The sequence below is a fragment of the Nothobranchius furzeri genome, chromosome 2 (assembly GCF_043380555.1).
Source record: "Nothobranchius furzeri strain GRZ-AD chromosome 2, NfurGRZ-RIMD1, whole genome shotgun sequence".
NCBI classification, from domain to species: Eukaryota; Metazoa; Chordata; class Actinopteri; order Cyprinodontiformes; family Nothobranchiidae; genus Nothobranchius; species Nothobranchius furzeri.
The window spans coordinates 28598997-28619278 of record NC_091742.1 but is presented as its reverse complement, the minus strand read 5'-3'; the positions used below and the strand labels follow the sequence as shown (position 1 = coordinate 28619278).

Genomic DNA, 20282 nt, shown 5'->3' with positions numbered 1-20282 from the left:
GTTTGTTCGAGTTAAATCTGTAAACTCTCAATCCCTGTTTTGCACAAGTCTTGTGTTCTGACAATCAGATTTGTGGCTTCTGTGACTGATGGAACACTAGTTAATCTGTCATGCACATAAAAGATTTCTGCAGAAAGTTTAATGCTAAGGGGTAGCTCATGCTATTTTGCGGTGCCAAATGTTTAAGACCAAAGTTGGCACAACCTGGAGAGGAGACTGCACCAAACAGATGAACAGCCATTCTATACTCTTTGGGTTCCGTATTTAATTGACCCCCCCCCCCCCCCCCCCATAAAAACCTGAGATAATCACGCATCTCTGTGGGAACATAGAACTGGTGAAACATCTTTTCTATGTCACAAGTCACTGCAACTGCTTCTTGTCTAGAATGACAAATAACTCCCCCTAAGGAGTCCATCAGGTCTGGGCCAATGAGTAGAGTAATCATTTAAAGACGCATCCTGAAACTTCGTTGAACAATCGAAAAGTATTCTTAGCTTATCTGGTTGCTTTGGATGACACACCCCATGATGGGGAATGTACCATACAGTATTTTCATTGGAAACAGGATGTGCCAGTTCTGCAATGCCCAGCCTGATAGTGACTGTGGTATTGCTTATCTGCCCTCAACTTCGTCTGAAGTTGCTGTAACCAAAGAAGAGCGTTTGGTAATGCTGGTGGACTATCATCTTTAAGAGGAAGGGGCATCTCATAATGTCCATTCTTTCCTTGTACAATGGAATCTGAGAGTAAATGTAAAAAGCGAACATCCTCTTGAGAGATGTGTTTTTCCTGATATGTTCTTTCAGTGAAATCCATTTCCAAAGCCAACTGGGGCTACTGGGGACTCTGACTGAAACTCTGTGTACAAAACTTAGATTTTCCTGTCGGTCAGTATGCAGGTTTGCTGACCCTATACGCTCCATCCAACACTGTTTCAGCTTCTGTTACTACCTCTAAAGGAGCTAGAGCAAAAGGGCAGTCATAACCTACAAGCAATCCCACGTCACAATCTTGAAGAGGCTGAAATTCTTCAGCCTGCTGTTTAAGGTGCGGCCACAAGAGGGCGGTGTTCTTGGTGGGTATATGAGACTTACCTACTGGAATCAAATCTCTGGTGTAAACCTGTCGTGCCTTAAATGTATCCCTAAAACCAAGACGTGGTAAAGACACGTTCAGATGTATCTAGAACCACGTTACTTTGGGAGGATAAAATATTACATCTGGTGGTGTCTACCTTCCCTCTGAAGTGGTCTGCAAACTCCTCACAGAGCGTTTTGAGGGGCTTTCTGAAGCAAATCAGTCACAATAAAAATGCTACCAATTATGGAAAATAAAAGTTAAGGATTATTATTATGTGAGATGACTCCGGTGTAACGGTAGTTATGTAGTGTAATTTGGGGTTTTAATAATGATCAAGATGTGATGATTCTATATAAATAGAATCTCAAACTGATTGATCTTTGAATGTTTAACCAGAATTTAGGATTCTTTGCTTATTCAGGGACCATAAACACACTTCGTATTCATTCAGAGGTAAGTATATAATTAAAATAAACTTTATTTTCTAGAATAATTATAACATGACAAGTTGTGAAACAATGTGAAATGGATGGAATGTGGTGTGTGATGATCCTTGTATCTGGAAGAAACCGAATTCTGGGTGTAAAAGAACTTGATCTGCTATAAACTAGTTGATTTATTAATAAAACATCAGACGCAATCGTGCTGTGTCTACGTACCCTTATCAGAGGCCCCCGTGGTAGATCCAGAATGTCAGGAAGCCCGTGTGGACCCCACGGCACCACTAGACCAGTCTCGAGTTGTCTCCAGGTCACAACAAACAGGTGGACTCATTTTGCGTCTCGAACGGACGCTTAACCCTCCCACTGTCCTAATGGGTGTGACCCCACGAGGAAAGTTGACCGCTGAGCAGGGTTGATGGTTTATCCCTTGAGGTCCACGTGGCAGGGGTGAGGAGTGAGCACCACCGGCCGGAAAAAACAAAATAACTAGAAACATCGACTAGACCGGCCCACTGGGAATTTCCCCAGTCTGGTCCCGGTAACCTGCACCGTCCCGGTTAGACAGGACCTCATCACGTAGAGCTAGGCTCCATTGGCGCTTATTAATGCGACTTTATTCTACAAAGTTTACATAAATAAACACCTTGGTTCTGTGGCTCATGTTTAAAAGTATCCTCTTCAACTGCGCTCCAGCATGCGCTGTGTGTGTGTGTGTGTGTGTGTGTGTGTGTAGGGCATGTTAAAATGCAAAGGGGCGCCTGATCACACATGCTTGTTATTAATTAAATAACAAACACAGCTGCAGACTAAAATACTCGTACATCATCGCTATGGTGCCCCCTCCCGCCTGGCACCCCTATGTGGCGCATAGACACTTTTTGCATCACTACGTCGTCTCAGGGAAGATGCCCAAGGTGAGGGGTTACCAAGTTTATAACCAAAGCCTAGCCTGTTCTGTAGATGCACTAAAGCCGCTTGAATACACAAGTGTCCCAGAGAAGAGAGTGATTGTACAGCGGAGTTTTTTATTGAAGCTTCAAGCCAAATGCACAGACATATTTAGCACATCTTGACCAAAAGAACAGCAAAATAAAGAATCAGAACAGCAAATGTGTCATTCAGTACATCCCGTCAGATGCAGGTAGCTTCACCCTCGTTGACCTCGTCAGCATCGGATCCCCATCAACATCCCTTAACTCGGGAACAGGGAGAATGGTTGGTCCGAAGCAGAAAAACGAAGCTACAAGTTCAGCGTTTAGAAAAACTAAAGGGGTTAAAATGTACCTGCTCCAACAAACTGGAACAGTCGGAGCAGAAGGAACCAGTAAATACACCTCCACCCTCACTGCCAATCAGAAGACAGGAAATTACTCGTCAAGAACCTGCAGTAAGTTTAAGTGAAAGTTAACCACGCCCCCGAATAAAACCCCACCCCCCACTGATCCGAGACACCGGGATGGAGCTGCTTCCAGGCATGTCACCTGGTAACAGGAAGTGCAGACAGTGGAGATGTGGTGCCAATAACCCCCACAGCCCAAAAGGTTGAAAGAAAACCGCTAGACAAGCCACGTTTCTAACCAACCGATTCACAGCAAAAAAAGAGAATAAATAAAATAAAAGGAGGGGTTGTGGAATGATCTGGGCCCACCCTGGCATGCTCAGACTGATGGGCCTCTATTGTGCTCCTGCAGGATTCTAGATGGGGTGGGAACAGACAGATGTTGGACATTATGTGAGGAAAACAAAACCGCCGCTCTGGGCAACTAAGCCGACCACGTCCGATTCATCATCTCCCCATTTGTCCCAGTGGGATGGCTCCAGTCTGGCTGGGAGTGAGGTGAGCACAGGACAGTGTTAGAGAAGGGAGGAAGGACTGGGGGTTGCTACACCTGCTCCAGGAGAGCCTCTATGAGCACCAAGAATGGGCCAGCTGGCACCAATCTGGCAACACGCTGCTCTCCTTTATGCCAACTTTTGTTAGCTTGAAACATCTGGAAGGGTTCAGATTTCTGGATTGCAGAGGTAGGGCCTGAAGTCTGTGGGAAATAGCTCAGAGGTGTGTTGCTGGGTCCAGCTTCCACCTCTGACCAACATTCTTCAAACAATTAGACCTTCCTGGGGCTCGGTGGCAGGCATCTCCTAACAGGAGCTAACCGGTTTGACTGCCATCGATGATGGATGGGACAGGCCGGGAAGAGCTGCAGGAGCTCTGAGGAGACCGACTGGTTTGAGCATGTCAGGGCCCTAGCCTAGTGGGGGCGGAAGCCTTGTCTGTGGGGGATGAGGGGGGACACCTGCAGGAAAGAACAGGTGTACTGGACACAAGTGGACACCCTCCAACAGAGGGGGTTTAATTCTTTGACATGCACCTCAAGGTCACAGCAAGAGTGGGCTAGAATATCGAGACAAAGAGATGACCTTTCATGCAAGAGATCAAAGTCACAGTTACGAGTCAAGCCGACGCTGGGGCGGAGGGGGGCGGCGGCTTTCTTTCTACGTCTCTTCTTCATCCTCGGCCCTCAGTTCTGCTTGTTCTGCTGGCGGTTCTTGGAGTAGCTTGTGAAAACAAAATTGTAATCGTTGAACTGAGCCAACTGGCGGTCCAAACGCTTGTAACCTTCAAGCTTCATGGGAGGAGAGAACACGCTGCGACACTTGGAGCTCTGGGAGAAGAGGGGAGGGGAGATCAAATCAAGCTTTGGGGAAAAATCAACAGAAAACCAACAAATGCTCCATTTTCTCACCTCATTGACAAAAAGCGTAGTAACAAATTTTCCTGGCTTGAACACCTCCACGACCTTACGGATCAGGTCATCGTACGACGTCTGGGAGAGGTTGGTTTCAAAGCTGACGTAGGAGAACTCTGGCTCTGGGGTGATGTGGATGGTCCAGTAAGTTCCCTACACCAGAACCGCAGAGCTCCATCACCCACATGTTCACACCACCAAGATGGACGACAGTAGCACCGTTACTCACGTCAGTCTTCATTCCATTCATCGAATACCCACATGGGTTGAACATTGTGGCGTCAATCACAGAACCTGGTATCAGGTCACGAATTCCACTCCTCTGGAAAGAGAAGGAAACAGGTCCGTTATTTCTGGGACTAGACCTGCGCCGCCTCCTGCTGACCAGGGGCTCTACTTACACGAGTGACCTCACTTGCAGAAACACCATCTTTCATGTAGAACTGGTCCATAACGGCTGGCTCGAGATCACTCATCAGAACTTCCAGCGTCTGATCTGCATGCTTGTTCTCCCAGTACTCTGGTAGGTCCAAGGTGAACAGGTACCTGTGGGGCAGGCGGGGGGGTTAGTTCTCTGGGCATTTCTAACGGGAGTGGAACCGCCACCATGAACTTACCAGCAGTCAGAATTTAAACGTCCCATGCAGTAGGCCGCGCCATCTGGAGGAAACAGTAATGTGGGTTAGTGGACCTAAACCCCCTCAGATCTTAGCCTGGAGTCTGCTGAATGGCTTACTTGGAAAGATCTGGCTGAGGAAGTCCACTTCTTCCTGGAAGTTTCGATGAGGGAACTCCTGATGGGTCGGCTTCATAAAGTTCTTACGGGAGTAAAAGAAGTTCTAAATGAAACAAAAAAAAAAAAACAAACATGAATTATTGGCGACACCTCGATGCTCGCGTCAGCATCAGGAGGAACGGTGCTGCACAGATGTTGAGTCCCACCTGAATGGCATCAAAACCGCAGTACTCCCGGGCCAGTTCCAGCAGTGGCACCAGTGCTTGCAGTAAGAGGGTGGTTCCACATGTCTTCAAAATGAAACGTCTCTTGGAGACAAACATGCTACTCTCACTATGTGTTAGGGGAGAGAGACAGAGAGAGAGAGAGACATGTTACATGGCCACACAGTCCTGTGTTGGCCTGGGTCAAATGTCTCATGATGACTGCAACAACTAGGGACCAAGACACCGGGTCTGGGGCCCACAGCGCCTGGCGGAGCCTCCACACCCAGCAGGGCTGGGCGGCATGGTCTCAAGTCATTCACGCATCTTGAGAAGTTCACCTCCATAACGATACATGGCCGATAACTACGTGTATGCGCAGAAACAAAAGTTGTCCACTAGATGGGGCTGTTGCTGCACATTTGCTCCAGAGCCAGTCTTGGACCTATTCACTGCAACTCATTTTAATTTCTACGTAAAATCTGCAAAACTGACTCAGGGATGCACCGATACCGGTATCCGTAAAAGTTAACCGATACCAATGCAGTTGCTTGAAAATGGCTTCACTGTAATTTGTCATTTCTGTTCACCTAATATTTTAGTTTTGTGATGATTTCCATTCATATATTTTACTTTTTATCTACCTCTACCTTTTCCTGTTGAAAGCAGAGAATAAAACCTGTATTTCAAATCACTGCTTTTTTTTGTCTGGTAGAAGTATCGGTATTGGTAATCGGTATCGGCGAGTACTACGACCCAAGTATCGGTATCGTATCGGTCTGGAAAAAAGTGATATCGTTGCATCCCTAAACTGAGTACTAAGTACTTTCGATTGTTAAGATTGATTGAAAAACAAAGCATAACTGGAAAAAGTATAAAAATAAAACTAGTCTCCTGCAAACCAAGTCCAGAAGGTAACTGGTCAAGAACTCCAGATTTTAAGACCTGTTCTGGGCGCTAGCCTGCTGCTTTCATCATGTCGAGGCATTCCCTCAGAAAGCTACTGTAAGCAATCTGTAGCTCCGGGTTTTCTGCGTTAGCGCAGAGGCAGACAGTGTTTCATCAGGGTCAAGGGTCAAGCTTGGTTTATGCTTGACGCATTTACTTTCCGCTTGGTGATGCGGCTCGCGGATGGAACGCGCTTCACAACTCGCAGCGTTTATGGTTCGTGTGGCTCGTCTCTGCGGTGAGCCAATATTCTCCCAAACTGTAGGGGGCAGCATGGAGCTCTACGGCATGCATCCAACACTACACCATAGTAGAAGTAGAAATTACTGTTTACAACACGGCATTCCAGCATTTTTAACAGCGTCCTCGTCTTTTCCGACAGTGCGAGCTATTTCTCTCCAAGAATTATTAACAACATGTTGATCACGGTGATCTCTGAGAGCTGAATCATACAAATGTCTGTATTTGCCAACCTCTGCCATACTAGTTCATGCCAGTCCGCCATGATTTTCCGCGTCCGACCGTCCGCGTGGTTAGAAAATTTCCTAGGTGCGCGGTGCGGAAAGTTTAGGCCGTGCGGAGGCGTGTGGTTGTTAAAATGATGCAATTTTGCCGCGTGGAGCCGTGCGAACCTCGCGGACGCGTCAAGCATAACCCAAGCTTCAGGGTTAACCTCAGATAGTTGGTCAGAATTTTCTCTGGAATATGATTCAGATGACGAGAACAAATATCCGATAGCCGAAGAGGTGCAGCCAGCTCAAACGAACACGTTGGACCCCGTTTGACAACCTGCAAGCCGATCTGTCGACAGCAAAGCCAACGTTGAGAAAAATGTTAAATATCTTCAGAACCAAAGTTGGTTTATTTCTTTATTTCTGTGCTTGTTGAAGAGCTGCAGGCTGTCGGTACGATTCAGTAACCTACAGAAAAATATAGCAATGTGCTGCCAGTTTTACAGCTGCATGTAGACAACACCGGAACCAACCCTAATCCTCAAAACACGTCATTGAGTCACGTATGCAGAACACCGACTAGAGGAGAGGAAATAACAGATTTATAACAATAAAAAGCACCCAGGAGACCAAACCAGACAAATCTTCATCAGAAACCCAGAGAGAACATGCCGCTTGCATTCAGGACTCACCTGAGTATATAAGCTTCCTGCTTGTCAGTCTTTGTCACACTTATGATCAAACAATGCACATTCTCCAGAAGTTTGTCCCATTCAAACCTAAAAGAGACAGAACATCACCATCACTTAGAAAACATGTTATTCAGGTTCAGGAAGCAGTGATTGAGCCACATCTCTAGGCTCCCCAAACACCCGCGGGCCAAGGACGTCAAAGACAGCCCAGTGGAGACCCACCCACTAGGGTTGGCCTTCGGACACGTTCGGCCATCAACGATAGACTGTTTGTTTTTACAAAAGCGGTTTGTTTCTTTGATTGCCGGTGAGTATGTTGGGCCACTAGTGAAGCAGATATATTAAATGTTACGAACAGTACATCGTACACCCTGACCCTAACCCCCAAATTCCTCTACCTCCGCTCTGCTCCGACACGAACGCCGGAGCAAAATCGGTCCCGTTGTAGTCAATCAGAGCAATTCCACTACTGCGGCCGTGCTCCGGCAGTGCGGCGCCGTGCGCCGCCCTCTGTTCCGGCGTCCGGCAAAAATAGAATCAATCCTATTTTTGCCGGACGCCGGAGCACCTCCGCAGTAAATGGACAGAAATCACAACCGCCCAACAGGAAAAGGAGCGGGCACAACTTCCGTTTTTCACAATAAATCGATAAACAAAAGGCGTTTTTTGTTTCATATGCACAGGTTTAACAACTTTTAACAACTATCAATGGCGGCTGAAGTTTAAATGCACAAAAGTAAGCCATAAATACGGTTTATACTATCAAAGTAGTCACACTTTGTTGATCCAAACACTGCTGATCTCTCAACACAAATGATGGGCAGATTAAACAGTTCATGCCGATGCTTCTCCCACACAACGGGTGTTTGGATCTAACTTCCGCGTTTATTGCTCGGACTGTATCGCAAGATCTCGAAAATCCCGCGCATGCCTGTTTGCCCACCTCAGGTCTCCGCACCGGAGCGGAGCCGTTGTAGAGCGGGTACCAGTAAAAATTGAGTTCGGAAGCGAGCGGCTGCGTAAGGCGGGGGCGGACCGGAGCGAAGCGGAGGTAGTGGAATTTGGGGGTAACCAAGACATTCTCAGCATCTCGCTCTGACTGTGTGCACAAGCAGCGCTGAAAAGGAGCTCAGAGCATGTCGATGACGGACCTGTGCACAATGTAGAGTGCTTCCAGATGTGGACAGTGGAAACCCTTTTTAGAGACTGGTGGACTTCTTGTTACTTCTTTTGTATAATTGTTTCCCGATTTTAAAACTTCATAGGGCTTGTAATTCCAGCACCCATTTTCAATCCAGTGTGTCAGCAGATTCATCCAGAACAACATTTAGAACATCCATAACTCTGTCTGAGGCTGAAGTCCAAACCCTTAAGACTCTAGCCTCTTCAGCAAGCTCCCTAGAGACATTTAATCACGGACGAGCAGGTAAAGGGCAAATGACCTGTATTTGTAATGCACCTTCTTTATTTAACCAGGAAGGTCCCGTTGAGATTAAAAACCTCATTTTCTGGGGAGTCCTGGCCAAGAGGCAGCAAAAGTTACAGTTACTAAGTTACAGTTACACAGACATGTTTGTACTACATTACAAAAAGCAGTTACAACACCGGGAATCCGTCTCAAGGGTTCTTGGTCTGGTTTAAAATGTATTCAAGGAGATAAACTGCGTTAATTCCCAGTTTTCCTGCAGCTTGTTCCATGCAGAAGGAGCAGAGTGAACCAAAGCCCAGTTCGGTGCGAGCAGACCAAACACAGAGTAACAGCTGATGGTTTGTACGCAGACTGTGAGAAGTTACACTTTGTGAGATTAAGTTACAGATGTAGATGGGTAGTAATCCAAGCATGGCCTTGTAAATGAACCAACGTACCAATGTCCCAACCTCCTGGTGGATAAAGAAGGCCATCCCACTGGAGAACACAACTCACCATGATGGGTCAGTGGTCTACAGTTAGTGATAAACCTCAGTGAGGCATGAAAAACCACATCAGTCTTACCCAGACACTGTGCTGAGGCATTCGTATACAAAAGGTCTCCATAATCCAGAATAGACAGAAATGTTGCCGTAACTAGTCGTTTTTTTGTCTCAAGAGAAAAAACGTTTATTTAGAAAAAAGAAACCCAGTCTGAGTTTCTTCACAAGATTATCTACATGGGCTTGAAGGAGAGAGAGTCATGGAGCCAGACACCAAGGTGTTTGTATGTGTGGACCACCTCCATGATGTTTCCCTCAAGAGTGGTCACTAAGGGCATCCGTAGAGGTCTTTTAGTTTGAAAACAACATTAGCTTAGTCTTGCCAGCATTGATGACCAATTTTAACTGCAGAAGTGTTTGGTGGACCTCATTAAAAGTTTCTGAGAGAATTCAGCAGCTTTAGTGGAGGATGTTCCAAAACCGTAAATGAGTGTGTCATCAGCGTAAAAGTGAATATTAGCATCCGACACATTTTGTCCTACATCATTAATATACATAATGAACAAGAGGGGTCCCAAGACCGAACCCCTCCGTCCCGCAGCGCTCCTCCATGAGAGCGGGGGTGGGGGTTGCACATGTTTCGCTGCCGTTTCTCACCAGTATCAGCTGATGGAGGGCTCTAGTTTCGTTGCACTGTTCATGTCAGCGGACATGGTAGGGTCGGGAGGGGGGCAGGGCGTGACGCTTAGCCTGGCAAGTAGCCAAACAAAGCCTGGCAGGCCACCAGGCTTGTAAAGCGCTGGGGGAAACCCTGCAATCAGAGGGCAGATTTCCTATTTAGGCTTTTTTGACTGATGTATAATATTTGACAGTTTTGGAATTTTCTCGTCCTTTGATGCTGAGTTTCCTGAAAGCAGCATATTTATTTACAATTTCCATGAAAGTCTCCTTGAAGAATGCCCATGCTAGCCCGACATCTGGTAACAAATCTATTTGCCTCCAATTAACCAGAGACAAATCATAATAAGCTTGTTCTCTGAAATGATGTGTGGTTTAGATTTAGGCATTTTAGTGCTCCTGCAAGTGGCAACAACACAACGATCACTCAAGTCATTGCAGAAAATGCCTAAAGATGATAATTTATGAGGGACATTTGTTAAAATTAAATCAATCAAGGTGCACTTATCAGGATTCTTAAGATTGGGTCTTGTGGGTTGGTTGACCAACTGGCTAAGATTTATGGAGCTTTTGAATTGATCTGAAACTGCATTTTGCCAGTCCCAGTTGAATCACCAGCCAATATGAGTTCATTATCATTTAACTTAGACAAGAGATGCTTTAAGGATGATAATGCCTCCTTGGAAGCTGATGGAGGCCTACCGCACCCAGCAACCCAGTTATAGAAAGTGATTTGGCAATTTACACAAGACAAAAACTCCATTTGTTTACAGATGGACTATTGATGCATTCAATCTTGATCTGATATGAATAGCTACACCCCAACCTTTGTTCGGCTGGTCTGTGTGATAAACATTGTAACCAGCCATGTTAATATCCTCATTAGTTATGGATTTAGTCAGCCAAGTTTCAGAAATGATTACAATGTCTGCAGCTGTTGATTTAATCCAGGTTAGAATTAGTGCTGCGATAAGTATCCCTCGTTCTGAGCATATTCACCAAGGGGTCATGGTCCCAAGTCCAAAACAGCCAGAAAAATCTATCAGGCTATGAAAATTATTATTTTCTTCATCTTACAAAGCAGAATAATGTTTTTGAGCACAAAGTATCCTGCAGAAATTAGGTACCAGGAAGGTGTTGAAGGCTGTTAGATTCTGGGGTTTGCAGCAGGGCCAGCCTAGGTTTAAGGGCATGATCCAGCTTTTACGTCCTCTCGAGCCAAACAAACTATCTTCAATCTCCTATCTTACAAAACATCAACTCAGTAGAATAATGCTTATGAGCGGTTCAGCAGTTGATCCAGGTCACAGGAAGGTGTCGAAGGCCCCGTCCCCAGGTGTTGTATTTAGCCCCTACTTGACAACAAGATAAGCCACACAGCCCAGGCTTCAAGTACCGAAAACAGGCCCGGCCCAGAAAGTTAAAGCAGAACCAGGCTTTGTGACTGCAGCTGGGTCAAGTAATGGATGCCACGGGAAAGTCAGGATCCAAGTGGGCACAGCAGACACCAGCCAGCTTGACTGGACTAGCAATCCAGTCCTAAAATGATGGAAAGCCCAGTAGGCAGTCGGAAACAGATGGAGCTAGGCAGCCACCAGCAGAATTCCAGGATAGGGCCAGGCAGGAACCAGCAGAACTACAGCCAAAAATGGTGAAAGGCTCTTAAGCCGGGCGTACACTGTGCGACTTTTTCACTTTTTTGAGCCGATTTTCCACTCGTGCGAGAATCCACAAGATCGGGGCGAGTTTTGCGCTGAGCGTCGTGTAGTGTACAAGAGGCGATTAACACCACGTGACCAGCTACCGATCAGTGATCGTGAGCTCGCACGGACTTCTGGCGTGTTTGATATTTTGCTCGTCCCTCGTGAGGGTATCGCACTGTTGAAGCGGCGCTGCGACCCAAAAACTATCAGAACCGCTCACGGCGCATGCGCAATCCTGCATCAACATCAATCGCCCGCTATTTCCTTAATAACTCACGTTGTTCGTTTTTGTTTCTACACGTTTTTTTTACACAAAGATTGTCAAGAAAGCGTGTTTGTCGTGTTCATGTCAAACTAAACTGATCACAAAACACAGATTTACTTTCTTTATTTCGTTTTCCTCATCCAACCCCCATAAATCCCTGTGTGTCCTCCTGCAGCACTCCAGAAGGACAACAGGCAAGACAAAAAGTCTGACGTGTTGAGTAAAAACTGCCATTTTTAGCATATTTTTAGGGCCGACGTGTCGCTACCAGACGTACAGTGTGAGCACATGACTCGTGAGATCTGCCCTGCGAGGAAGTCGTACAGTTTGAGCCGAAGCCGAGTGCTACGAGTGCAAAAGTCTCAGTGCCCGCCCGGCTTTACCAGGGCCAGTCAAGGTCCAAGCCACAGACAAAGGAAGGTCAGGTCAAGGCAAGAAGGGTCCAGACTGAATATGGTTGAAGTTTGTAGGGTGCTGTAGTCTGAGAAATTTGGTATCAGCCACTCCACACAGCAGGCCTTTGTTCTTTAGGAATGTGGTCAAACAAGATCCGTCTCAGGCTGCAGGTCTTAGAGTTCGACAAGTCATTCACCTATTCATACAAGGGATGTACGTAGTTAACCGGTTAATTCCTGATAATGTTGTAACTGGGTAAAACATGTTTTTCCTGGTTAACCCTTTAGGCGCCGTAGTTTTTTCAGTAAAATATGAATTTTTATATCACTATTTAAAGAGCTTGTAGCTTAATTCTGGTTAGAGATAGAGGAACATTGTAAATTAGAAAAATCTTCAGTATGAGCCAAATTTTGTGATAGGAACAAATTCACTCACATAATTTGCATATTATGACATCATCCGGTGGCAGCCATATTGGATTGCATCACATTTTGTTTGATTTTTTTTTAACGTTTTTGTCTTATTTTCTTAGTGTTGTTATTGTTTATGATACATATATACATATTGCTATGTAGACATATATAACTATGTATGTACGGGCATTTCAGCTGTCATACCACTCTTTACTTCTTGTTCATAAATGTAACGAGTGTGGGACTTTTGTTGTGTGTAGGTATTATAAAAAAGTATGGAAAATGCACTATTATTTGTAGAGCAAGGCACAGAAACAAACGTTGTCCACTAGATGGGGCTATGACACGAATTATCTTGAGTCATATTTTTACGTGACTCAAGGTGGACTCAGGCCCTACAAAAAAAGTCTCTTGAAGCCATGCTATAGGGATGCACGTTTTCCAAAACTTCTTTAACCAGCTATTAACGCCCTTAATGGTTAATAACAGGTTAACCAGAAACCAAACACCCACCCGACGCACACAAACATTTGCTCCTGCTCTATAAATAACTAGGGATGCAACGATACCACTTTTTTTCCAAACCGATACGATACCAATACTTGGATCTGAGTACTCGCCGATACTGATACTTCTACCACACTAAAAAATGCAATGAATTGGAATACAGGTTTAATTTTCTTCTCTGCTTTCAACAGGAAAAGACTGTGTCAAATAAAAAGTCAAATACCGTAAATCCTCTAATACAGGCCCGGGCCTGTATTTGACTCAAGCTCATCAAGCTCCAGGCCTTTATTGGAAGGAGGACCAGAATTAGAGGCAGGCCTCTATTTCTATTTGAGAAAAATGAACTAATGGTTCGCTGGAGTTTTGGACAATTAAAATTGCGCCCACATTTTCAAAGTTAAACACATTTCTTTTAACAACGGTAGTTTCTGCTTCAGCCCTCTCCCCCCTCCCCCTGCATCAGCCCTCTCCCCCCTCCCCCTGCGCAGCGGCCGCAAACTCACTGATGCGCCTGCAGCCTCTCTGAGTTCCTGCTGCTCTAAACATTAAAATAATTATTTCATTTTCTGTTCCTCACTTCTGATTACCTTCAGTGGTGTCTGTTTGTTGCAACCACCAGGTACAAAAACTAACTTGTTTTTATTTGACTATTTTTCTGTCCTGCCTGTTTATTATCTTCCATCTCCTCTCAATCCTAAAGAGTAACTGCTACCTGGGTTCATATATATTCACCTCATGAGTTACCTTTGAACTGCAGTTCTAAAAGATCTACCGACCGCTAAAACAGCGGAGTGCTCGCCGGCCACATCAGTTAGGTGCGTCACCGAGGACAAAACAGGTGATGCACCCCGCTCCACAGCAGCGAAAAGCATCAGGCACAAATAAAAGAATAAAAGACAGAAAACATAAAAGGAAATGAGTCGACAGGAACGATCGCGTGTTAAATTAGTTTTTGAGGTGGCGACACCTGATTTGATAATGTTACTGTGGCCGTGCTCAGGACGCAGATGTCTGCGCGCGTCAACGATCAGAGCTTTGCATGTGCAAGCTGGTTAAGGTTAGGATGGGGGTGAGGGGAAGGTTAAATTGCAAGAGGGTAAAGGTCACAATTTGGTTAAATGTCCGCTTTACGGCGGGTGTCAGTACCGACGCTCTGGCACAGCGCGTTGCCTCCAGACGCGCAGGAGCTTGTCACCTGCTGACAGCAGGCTGTTGTCTTTTCCGTGGACTGCATCTTGCCGGTCATTATCACGTGACAGCGACTAGTCGATGACACGCATAACAAGTCACTATAGAGCGGTGAAGTCGACTAGTGACTAGATCATACAACCCCTGCTACTGCTCCCCAGAGTGTTCTGCAGCATAATCAGCACGTTCTCTTTGAACTTAATATCAAATTTTCGCCTCCTCTTTGTCTCCGCACGGTTAAAGTTACCCTCGCGGTCTATCACTGGCAAATCAAAAGTGAGACGATGACACAACCGCCCCCCGTACTTGCTTGTTACCACATTCCACCCGGCCACAATAAAACCGGCCATTATTCACCTCTGTCGACTCCAACACCGGCCAAAATATGATACCCGGCAGGTAATTAAATACAGGCTAATAGAGGATTTACGGTATGTTAATATAAATCATCACAAAACTAAAATATTAGGTGAACAGAAATGACAAGTTACAGTTAAGTCACTTTCAAGCAACTGCATTGGTATTGGTTACGGTATCTGTTAACTTTTCCCGATACTGGTATCTGCACCGATACACATACCAGTGTCGGTATCGGTGCATCCCTATAAAAAACGCTTTTCCGTCTACTGCTCTTAATATAATTCTGACGCCTAACTAAAGCCCCACACTCGTTACATTTATGAACAGAAAGTAAAGAGAGAGCGGGATGACAGCTAAAATGTCCACCAGATTCAGAACTTGTTGCGCAGCGGACCGTCTGGCATGAATTACATAGCGCTGCTTGCGATTGCATGCCTATAAGCGCATTCTGGAGGCCATGGTTTTAATAAAAAAACCATTTAGTTTTCTTACATTGAACTAAATAATTACACTGACATTTCTTTATTTTACTAGACAATTTAGCAGACAGAAGCAAGCAGGAGCGTCACAGCACACTGACCTGTTGCTGGTCTCACTTCAGTTCCCATCGGAGTCTGATTTTCCAACCAGCTATATGTCCTTGATGCATAATCGGATATACAACACATTTTCTGGGCTTATTCGTGGTTCACTGATTAACCCACGTGTGGTAAAAATAGAGCATCCCCTAGTGGTTAAATACATAATTTCATGGCAGGCTCAGAGGACATGCTGAGTCAGAGTGAGGTGCAGATGAAGTGACCATTCGCAGTGTCCAAGGTCACAGGGTGGTTGCGACACTAGGCCAACGTGGCGCCGAATGACGCTGCTTGCAGCTTTGATTATATTTATTATGTACGGTAATGTGCCGAGTTGTCCTCTGCTCTTTCTGCTACAGACTCAACTGATGATGGATGCTCGGCACAAACACTAGCACCTAGATTAGCATTGTGCACCAATAAAAGACACATCTTCCTCACACAAGCAACGTACCTTTGTTCAATAATTGTGGCGTAATGGTACGCTAAAATCATATTCGGTTCAGTGTTTTGAAGAGCTTGGTTTGATTAATTTTTGGTATATTATTATATTTATATAATATCTGAAGCGGCTCCTAAAGTGAGCAGAAGCAGGTGTCATCACAGGCTGCTGATCTATGATGTCTTTAATTATTTCACAGGTTATTAGTGCAGCTATGAGTGTCACGCGCATACAGACACGTGTTGAGTTTGACTGTTGGTGCTCCTGTTTTAGCCTTAAAAACTCACCTCACACCACCGAGTTTCTTCTTCTCGTATAAAATAAGGAGCTTCCTCCGCGCTGTATTTCTGTAGCAGAGATTGGGCGCGTGCAGCCATCATGGGTCACTCAATACAGCGTTCGTCCAGAAACTCAGCTAGGAATTTTTATCTGCTGCACTTAAATCACGCAAATACAAATTCATCATTTAACGGAAAAAATTAACTGAAACGTATGCAAGTGGACTGAACCAAAAAGGCCGAGCCAAAGCGGTTCAACCCCAGTGAACCGTTACACCCCTTTTCACGAGGGATCAGATTTATCAGAATTGGATAATTGGTTCTTTCAACACGGCCCTAAATATGATTGTGAACGGCTGATGAGTTTTAGCCATAATACACCTGGAGATGACATCCACTTGTAAATTAGCAGGTCCTAAAGCTACACGTGAGTATAAAGCCAGTCATGCAGCTCAACATTTTATTCAATAGTTTACACCTACTACATGAGCAACCATGGCTCAATCCTGACTGGCACAATTTACATAAACCTAGGGCTGGGCGATATGGACCAAAACTTATAGCTCGATATCTTTTTGCTGAATTCCGATATATATCTCGATATTTTTCCTCCTGTAAAATATTTACAAGTTAACTCACTTCAAGCTGTCTGGAGAAATTATACATAAATCAGTAGATTAAATGCATAAAAATGTTTTGATTCTTGTCAAACTTTAACCTTAGTGCCTATTCTCTACCAGTCTGAGCTTTAGAAACGCTGGTACAGCTGTCTGCTAACACACACACACACACACACACACACACACACACACACACACACACACACACTTACTTGAGCTAGAGGTGTATCAAATGTCCCACAGGTACTTTTTAATTATATATTCATAATTAATGTAAAAATATTTAAATTCCATCTAGAGGTGGCCGATATCGTTTATTTCTTGCCCAGAGAAAATAAATCTGTCATGTTAAACTAAATGTATGATGATGTCATTGCATCTACTGAAGGTCACATGGGTCATGCACCGTAGAGTTATTAGTTATCAGGGCAAACATGGCTGGAGTCTAACTGTTGGCTCATATCAGCGATTATACTGTAATGACTCAGTCTCTGGTTGCTCTTTTATCAGTATTATTGTCGTGCTACTGTCGCCGTAACCCACGCCTTACAAACTCTTAACTCAGGATGTTTCCTGCATTCAAATTAGCATGGCGACCGCCTCCAGCTAATGTTGTGCCGCCCCAGCCTGATTTCACTCTGCCCACCTCACACAACAGATGATGTCATTCTGTCATGTTTACAAATATTACTGCACATTATACACGCGTGTTTACCATATTACTACTGAGAGGCACAAATTCAATCAGTCAGTGTTCATTTGGGTATTTTCCAATAATGTTATTAAAACATTTATAACTAGAGATTTACTGATGTGAATTGTGTACTTTTCCTTTTCTCTACACTGTCAACTAGGTGCGGTTTCCATTTCCTTTACACAAGTTGAAAATTATTGCATTAAAGAAAAATACATATATTTTAGTCAACTAAAATAAGAAGTTTCTTTTGAACTTTAGTGAAAAGACTTAAACTAAAACTAAACAAAAATGGCTGAGAGCACGTTTTAAAGCATTTGCCAGCACCACCACTGCAGTCGAACGGAGAGCCCAGGGACCTCGTAATCTGAGCTAGCGTCACATTCTGTGAATCAGATGCCCTTGTGGACTTATTTGGACACTGGCTGACATCCAGCAGACCCAATGCACTCACAGTCCCCGTGTATGCTGGTAATCTGCCCTCTGGCCGTAAATCAATGCCAGTCACCACCACTCACCCTAACGGCCACGCCACCATTTATCTTTATTAGCTAATGATCTGAACAGTTGTTCAGCTTCTATAAAAACCCACCAGGGTTAGAGGTTTGTGCAGGACACTTTTAGTCCGGAGAAGGGACGGCCAGGCGCTGCTGGGACTCTGAATGGTACACTCCATTGTTAAAATCGTCACTTGGAAGTAAAACAGCACTAATGATAATTTTACTCAGATTTCTACAATCCTCCGAGGCACGTGTCAGACAGATTTGGGGGCAAAGGTCACGAACATTTTCAACCCTCCCTTCCCATTCTCCTGTGTGTGTGTGAAGGCAGCAGGAGGTTCCGACCCATCTGATAGGTGGAGCCCTCAACCAATCAGAGGCGATGGGAGGGGACTTCCCATGTAATCAGAAATGTGACCGGGCTCCCTCCAACAGCAGAACTTTGGGTCGGCACTAACAAAATGGATAAAGGTGTCTGGACCGTCATGGGACCCTGTTTGTGTTCCCAAGAAGCGAACCGGATCAGTCTTTAGTTCCGTTTTCCTCCGGACACCCACCTGTTTCCCTCATTATAACCGGATCCGTTATCTGGCGCCTCCGGTGGCTGCGGCAGCCGGGCGGGGGCCACATGCTCCTCAGACCCCCAGCGGAGTGGCGCAGAGTAAAATCGCTGCATTCTCCGGAGATCAGCAGAATTTCCATCGTGTCTGTCGTATTAAACCCAGAGAACCGCATCACGAGAAACTGGGCCTCACCATCGGTCCCGCTAACAAAACACTCCAAGCCCACCCCACTTCTACAGCTAAGCTAATACAACACTTACAAACCGCACCCGGGACCGTCCAGCGAGACAGAACAGAGGGTTTCTACCTTCTGTTCCCGAAGCAGCCGTGTGCAGGCCAGCCTGCTGCCCGGTTGTAGCTGACGGGTCCAGCAGCAGCACGATCGCTGTACTGGTCACAGCCCACAGCCTCAGAATGAATGACTCAGCTCAACAGAGCCACACTTTAAAAGGGGAGGAGGCCATTTTCGCTCACGTTGCTAGCCAGATTGGTGGGTGACGGCTAGGCCACAGACAGGTTCGCTAAGCTGCTGAGGGGAAACCAACAGGAAAACAACATTTCTGAACGCTTATTTGGTTATTTAACACTAAACCGCGAAGCCATGATGGACTCAGCCGCTGTTACCGCGAAATTACGCTCGCATGCACGGAAAGACATGAACTCAACCCAGTAGGACTCAAACCTTGGGATGGTGCGGAGGTCCCCGGTCCCCTTGGTCTCATCCTGCCGAGAGAACCACACCTCCAACAGCTTCTCGGTCCCTTCGAAGAAATGTGCACCGTTTTCCTCCATCATGAGACAACAGACGCCCAACAAAAAGGTGTAAACGTTGTTCGCAACGTTTGTATGTTAATAAATCCTTTCTCGATTGACTATAATTTATTGAGGTACAGTCATTAAAGTAATTCTGATGTTAATTTTCTTAAGTTACCGCGTTCCCTTTTGCAGAGAATACAGTTAGCGAGCGCTAGCTAATATCGCCGGCCATACTGTGTAAGCACCGAACGAGCCGCGGACAGCTCTTTTATAGCCTCAAGACTTACGTCACAGTGGATTGACCAATCCGCTTGTATGAGTAGAGGTTGTCCATTGTGATTTGTTGAGGAACCTTCCAATCGCACTGGAGACTGATTTTCCTCACGTGCCATTTTATTGCCACAAGAAAATAAACGTGGTAGGACCGTGTAAACAGGACAGAAAGCGAATTAACTTCATATAATGTTAACACACGTGTTTGCATCGTTAAATGCTGTTATTGTGAGTTATTTGGTTTTCATAGCTTGGACAAAATAATTAAAAATAGTTATTTATATCCCCCAAAAGACAACGTGGTCTGGGACAGCAGCAGTGTGTTTCCAAAATGTATGTTCTAAAAATGACCTGGAGATATGATCACAGGCTATGTTGTTGAACCGCTCACCTCGGGAACAAAAGCGTCCAACACAGAAGTCTGGACCACTAGCGAGCCGAGCACTCATGCGGACCCGTAGGGAGCGGGAAACGCGGGTTGTAGTTTTTCTCATTCTAGTTTCACAGCTAGTGAGTCGCGACGAGAGCTCAGAAGACTCCATTACCCAGCAAGCACTGCGCCCCAATTAGAAGCGTCAACGATCCAGTGAACACAGCGGAGCAGACCAAAATCCCAAACAAGGAAATGGTGGGGGAATAAAACGAGCAGATTATTTAATTAATGCGTGTAATAATTAATATTTTATTTTGTTGTAATTTAAGTCGTCTTTATGGGTTAACATGGATTACGACTTCAAAACAAAGCTGGCAGCCGAGCGGGAGAGAGTAGAAGATCTGTTCGAATATGAAGGTTGCAAAGTGGGTCGAGGCACCTACGGACACGTTTATAAAGCTAAGCGCAAAGACAGGTAAG

The 20282-nt window shown here is 45.2% G+C and overlaps 2 protein-coding genes across 6 annotated transcripts in view; one reads left to right on the top strand and one right to left on the bottom strand.

Moving 5' to 3' along the window:
• Positions 1 to 3814: 3814 nt before the first annotated feature.
• amd1 (adenosylmethionine decarboxylase 1) lies at positions 3815 to 19386 on the bottom strand. Of its 3 annotated transcripts, none has more exons than XM_015975519.3 (9): positions 19083 to 19386; positions 7305 to 7391; positions 5216 to 5342; positions 5010 to 5112; positions 4891 to 4933; positions 4675 to 4819; positions 4503 to 4595; positions 4271 to 4426; positions 3815 to 4189 (listed from the first exon to the last, which is right to left on the bottom strand). In XM_015975519.3, exons 1-9 carry the CDS (start codon positions 19193 to 19195, stop codon positions 4046 to 4048), a joined length of 1011 nt encoding a protein of 336 aa, XP_015831005.1. In that variant the 5' UTR covers positions 19196 to 19386; the 3' UTR covers positions 3815 to 4045. The 3 variants fall into 3 exon arrangements, with proteins under 3 accessions (XP_015831005.1, XP_054590022.1, XP_070401621.1); XM_054734047.2 differs by lacking the exon at positions 19083 to 19386 and adding an exon at positions 18708 to 18795; XM_070545520.1 differs by lacking the exon at positions 7305 to 7391.
• A 561-nt stretch (positions 19387 to 19947) lies between these two features.
• The window catches only part of cdk19 (cyclin dependent kinase 19), an 85486-nt gene continuing 85151 nt past the window's right edge, over positions 19948 to 20282 (top strand). For all 3 annotated transcript variants that reach the window (XR_008559781.2, XR_008559780.2, XM_015975516.3), the window contains exons 1-2: positions 19948 to 20057; positions 20132 to 20277. Coding sequence is in view for 1 of the 3 variants with exons in the window: in XM_015975516.3 (XP_015831002.3) it covers positions 20055 to 20057; positions 20132 to 20277 (149 nt within the window). In the remaining 2 variants the exon portion in view is untranslated. The remainder of the gene's footprint in view (positions 20058 to 20131; positions 20278 to 20282) is intronic.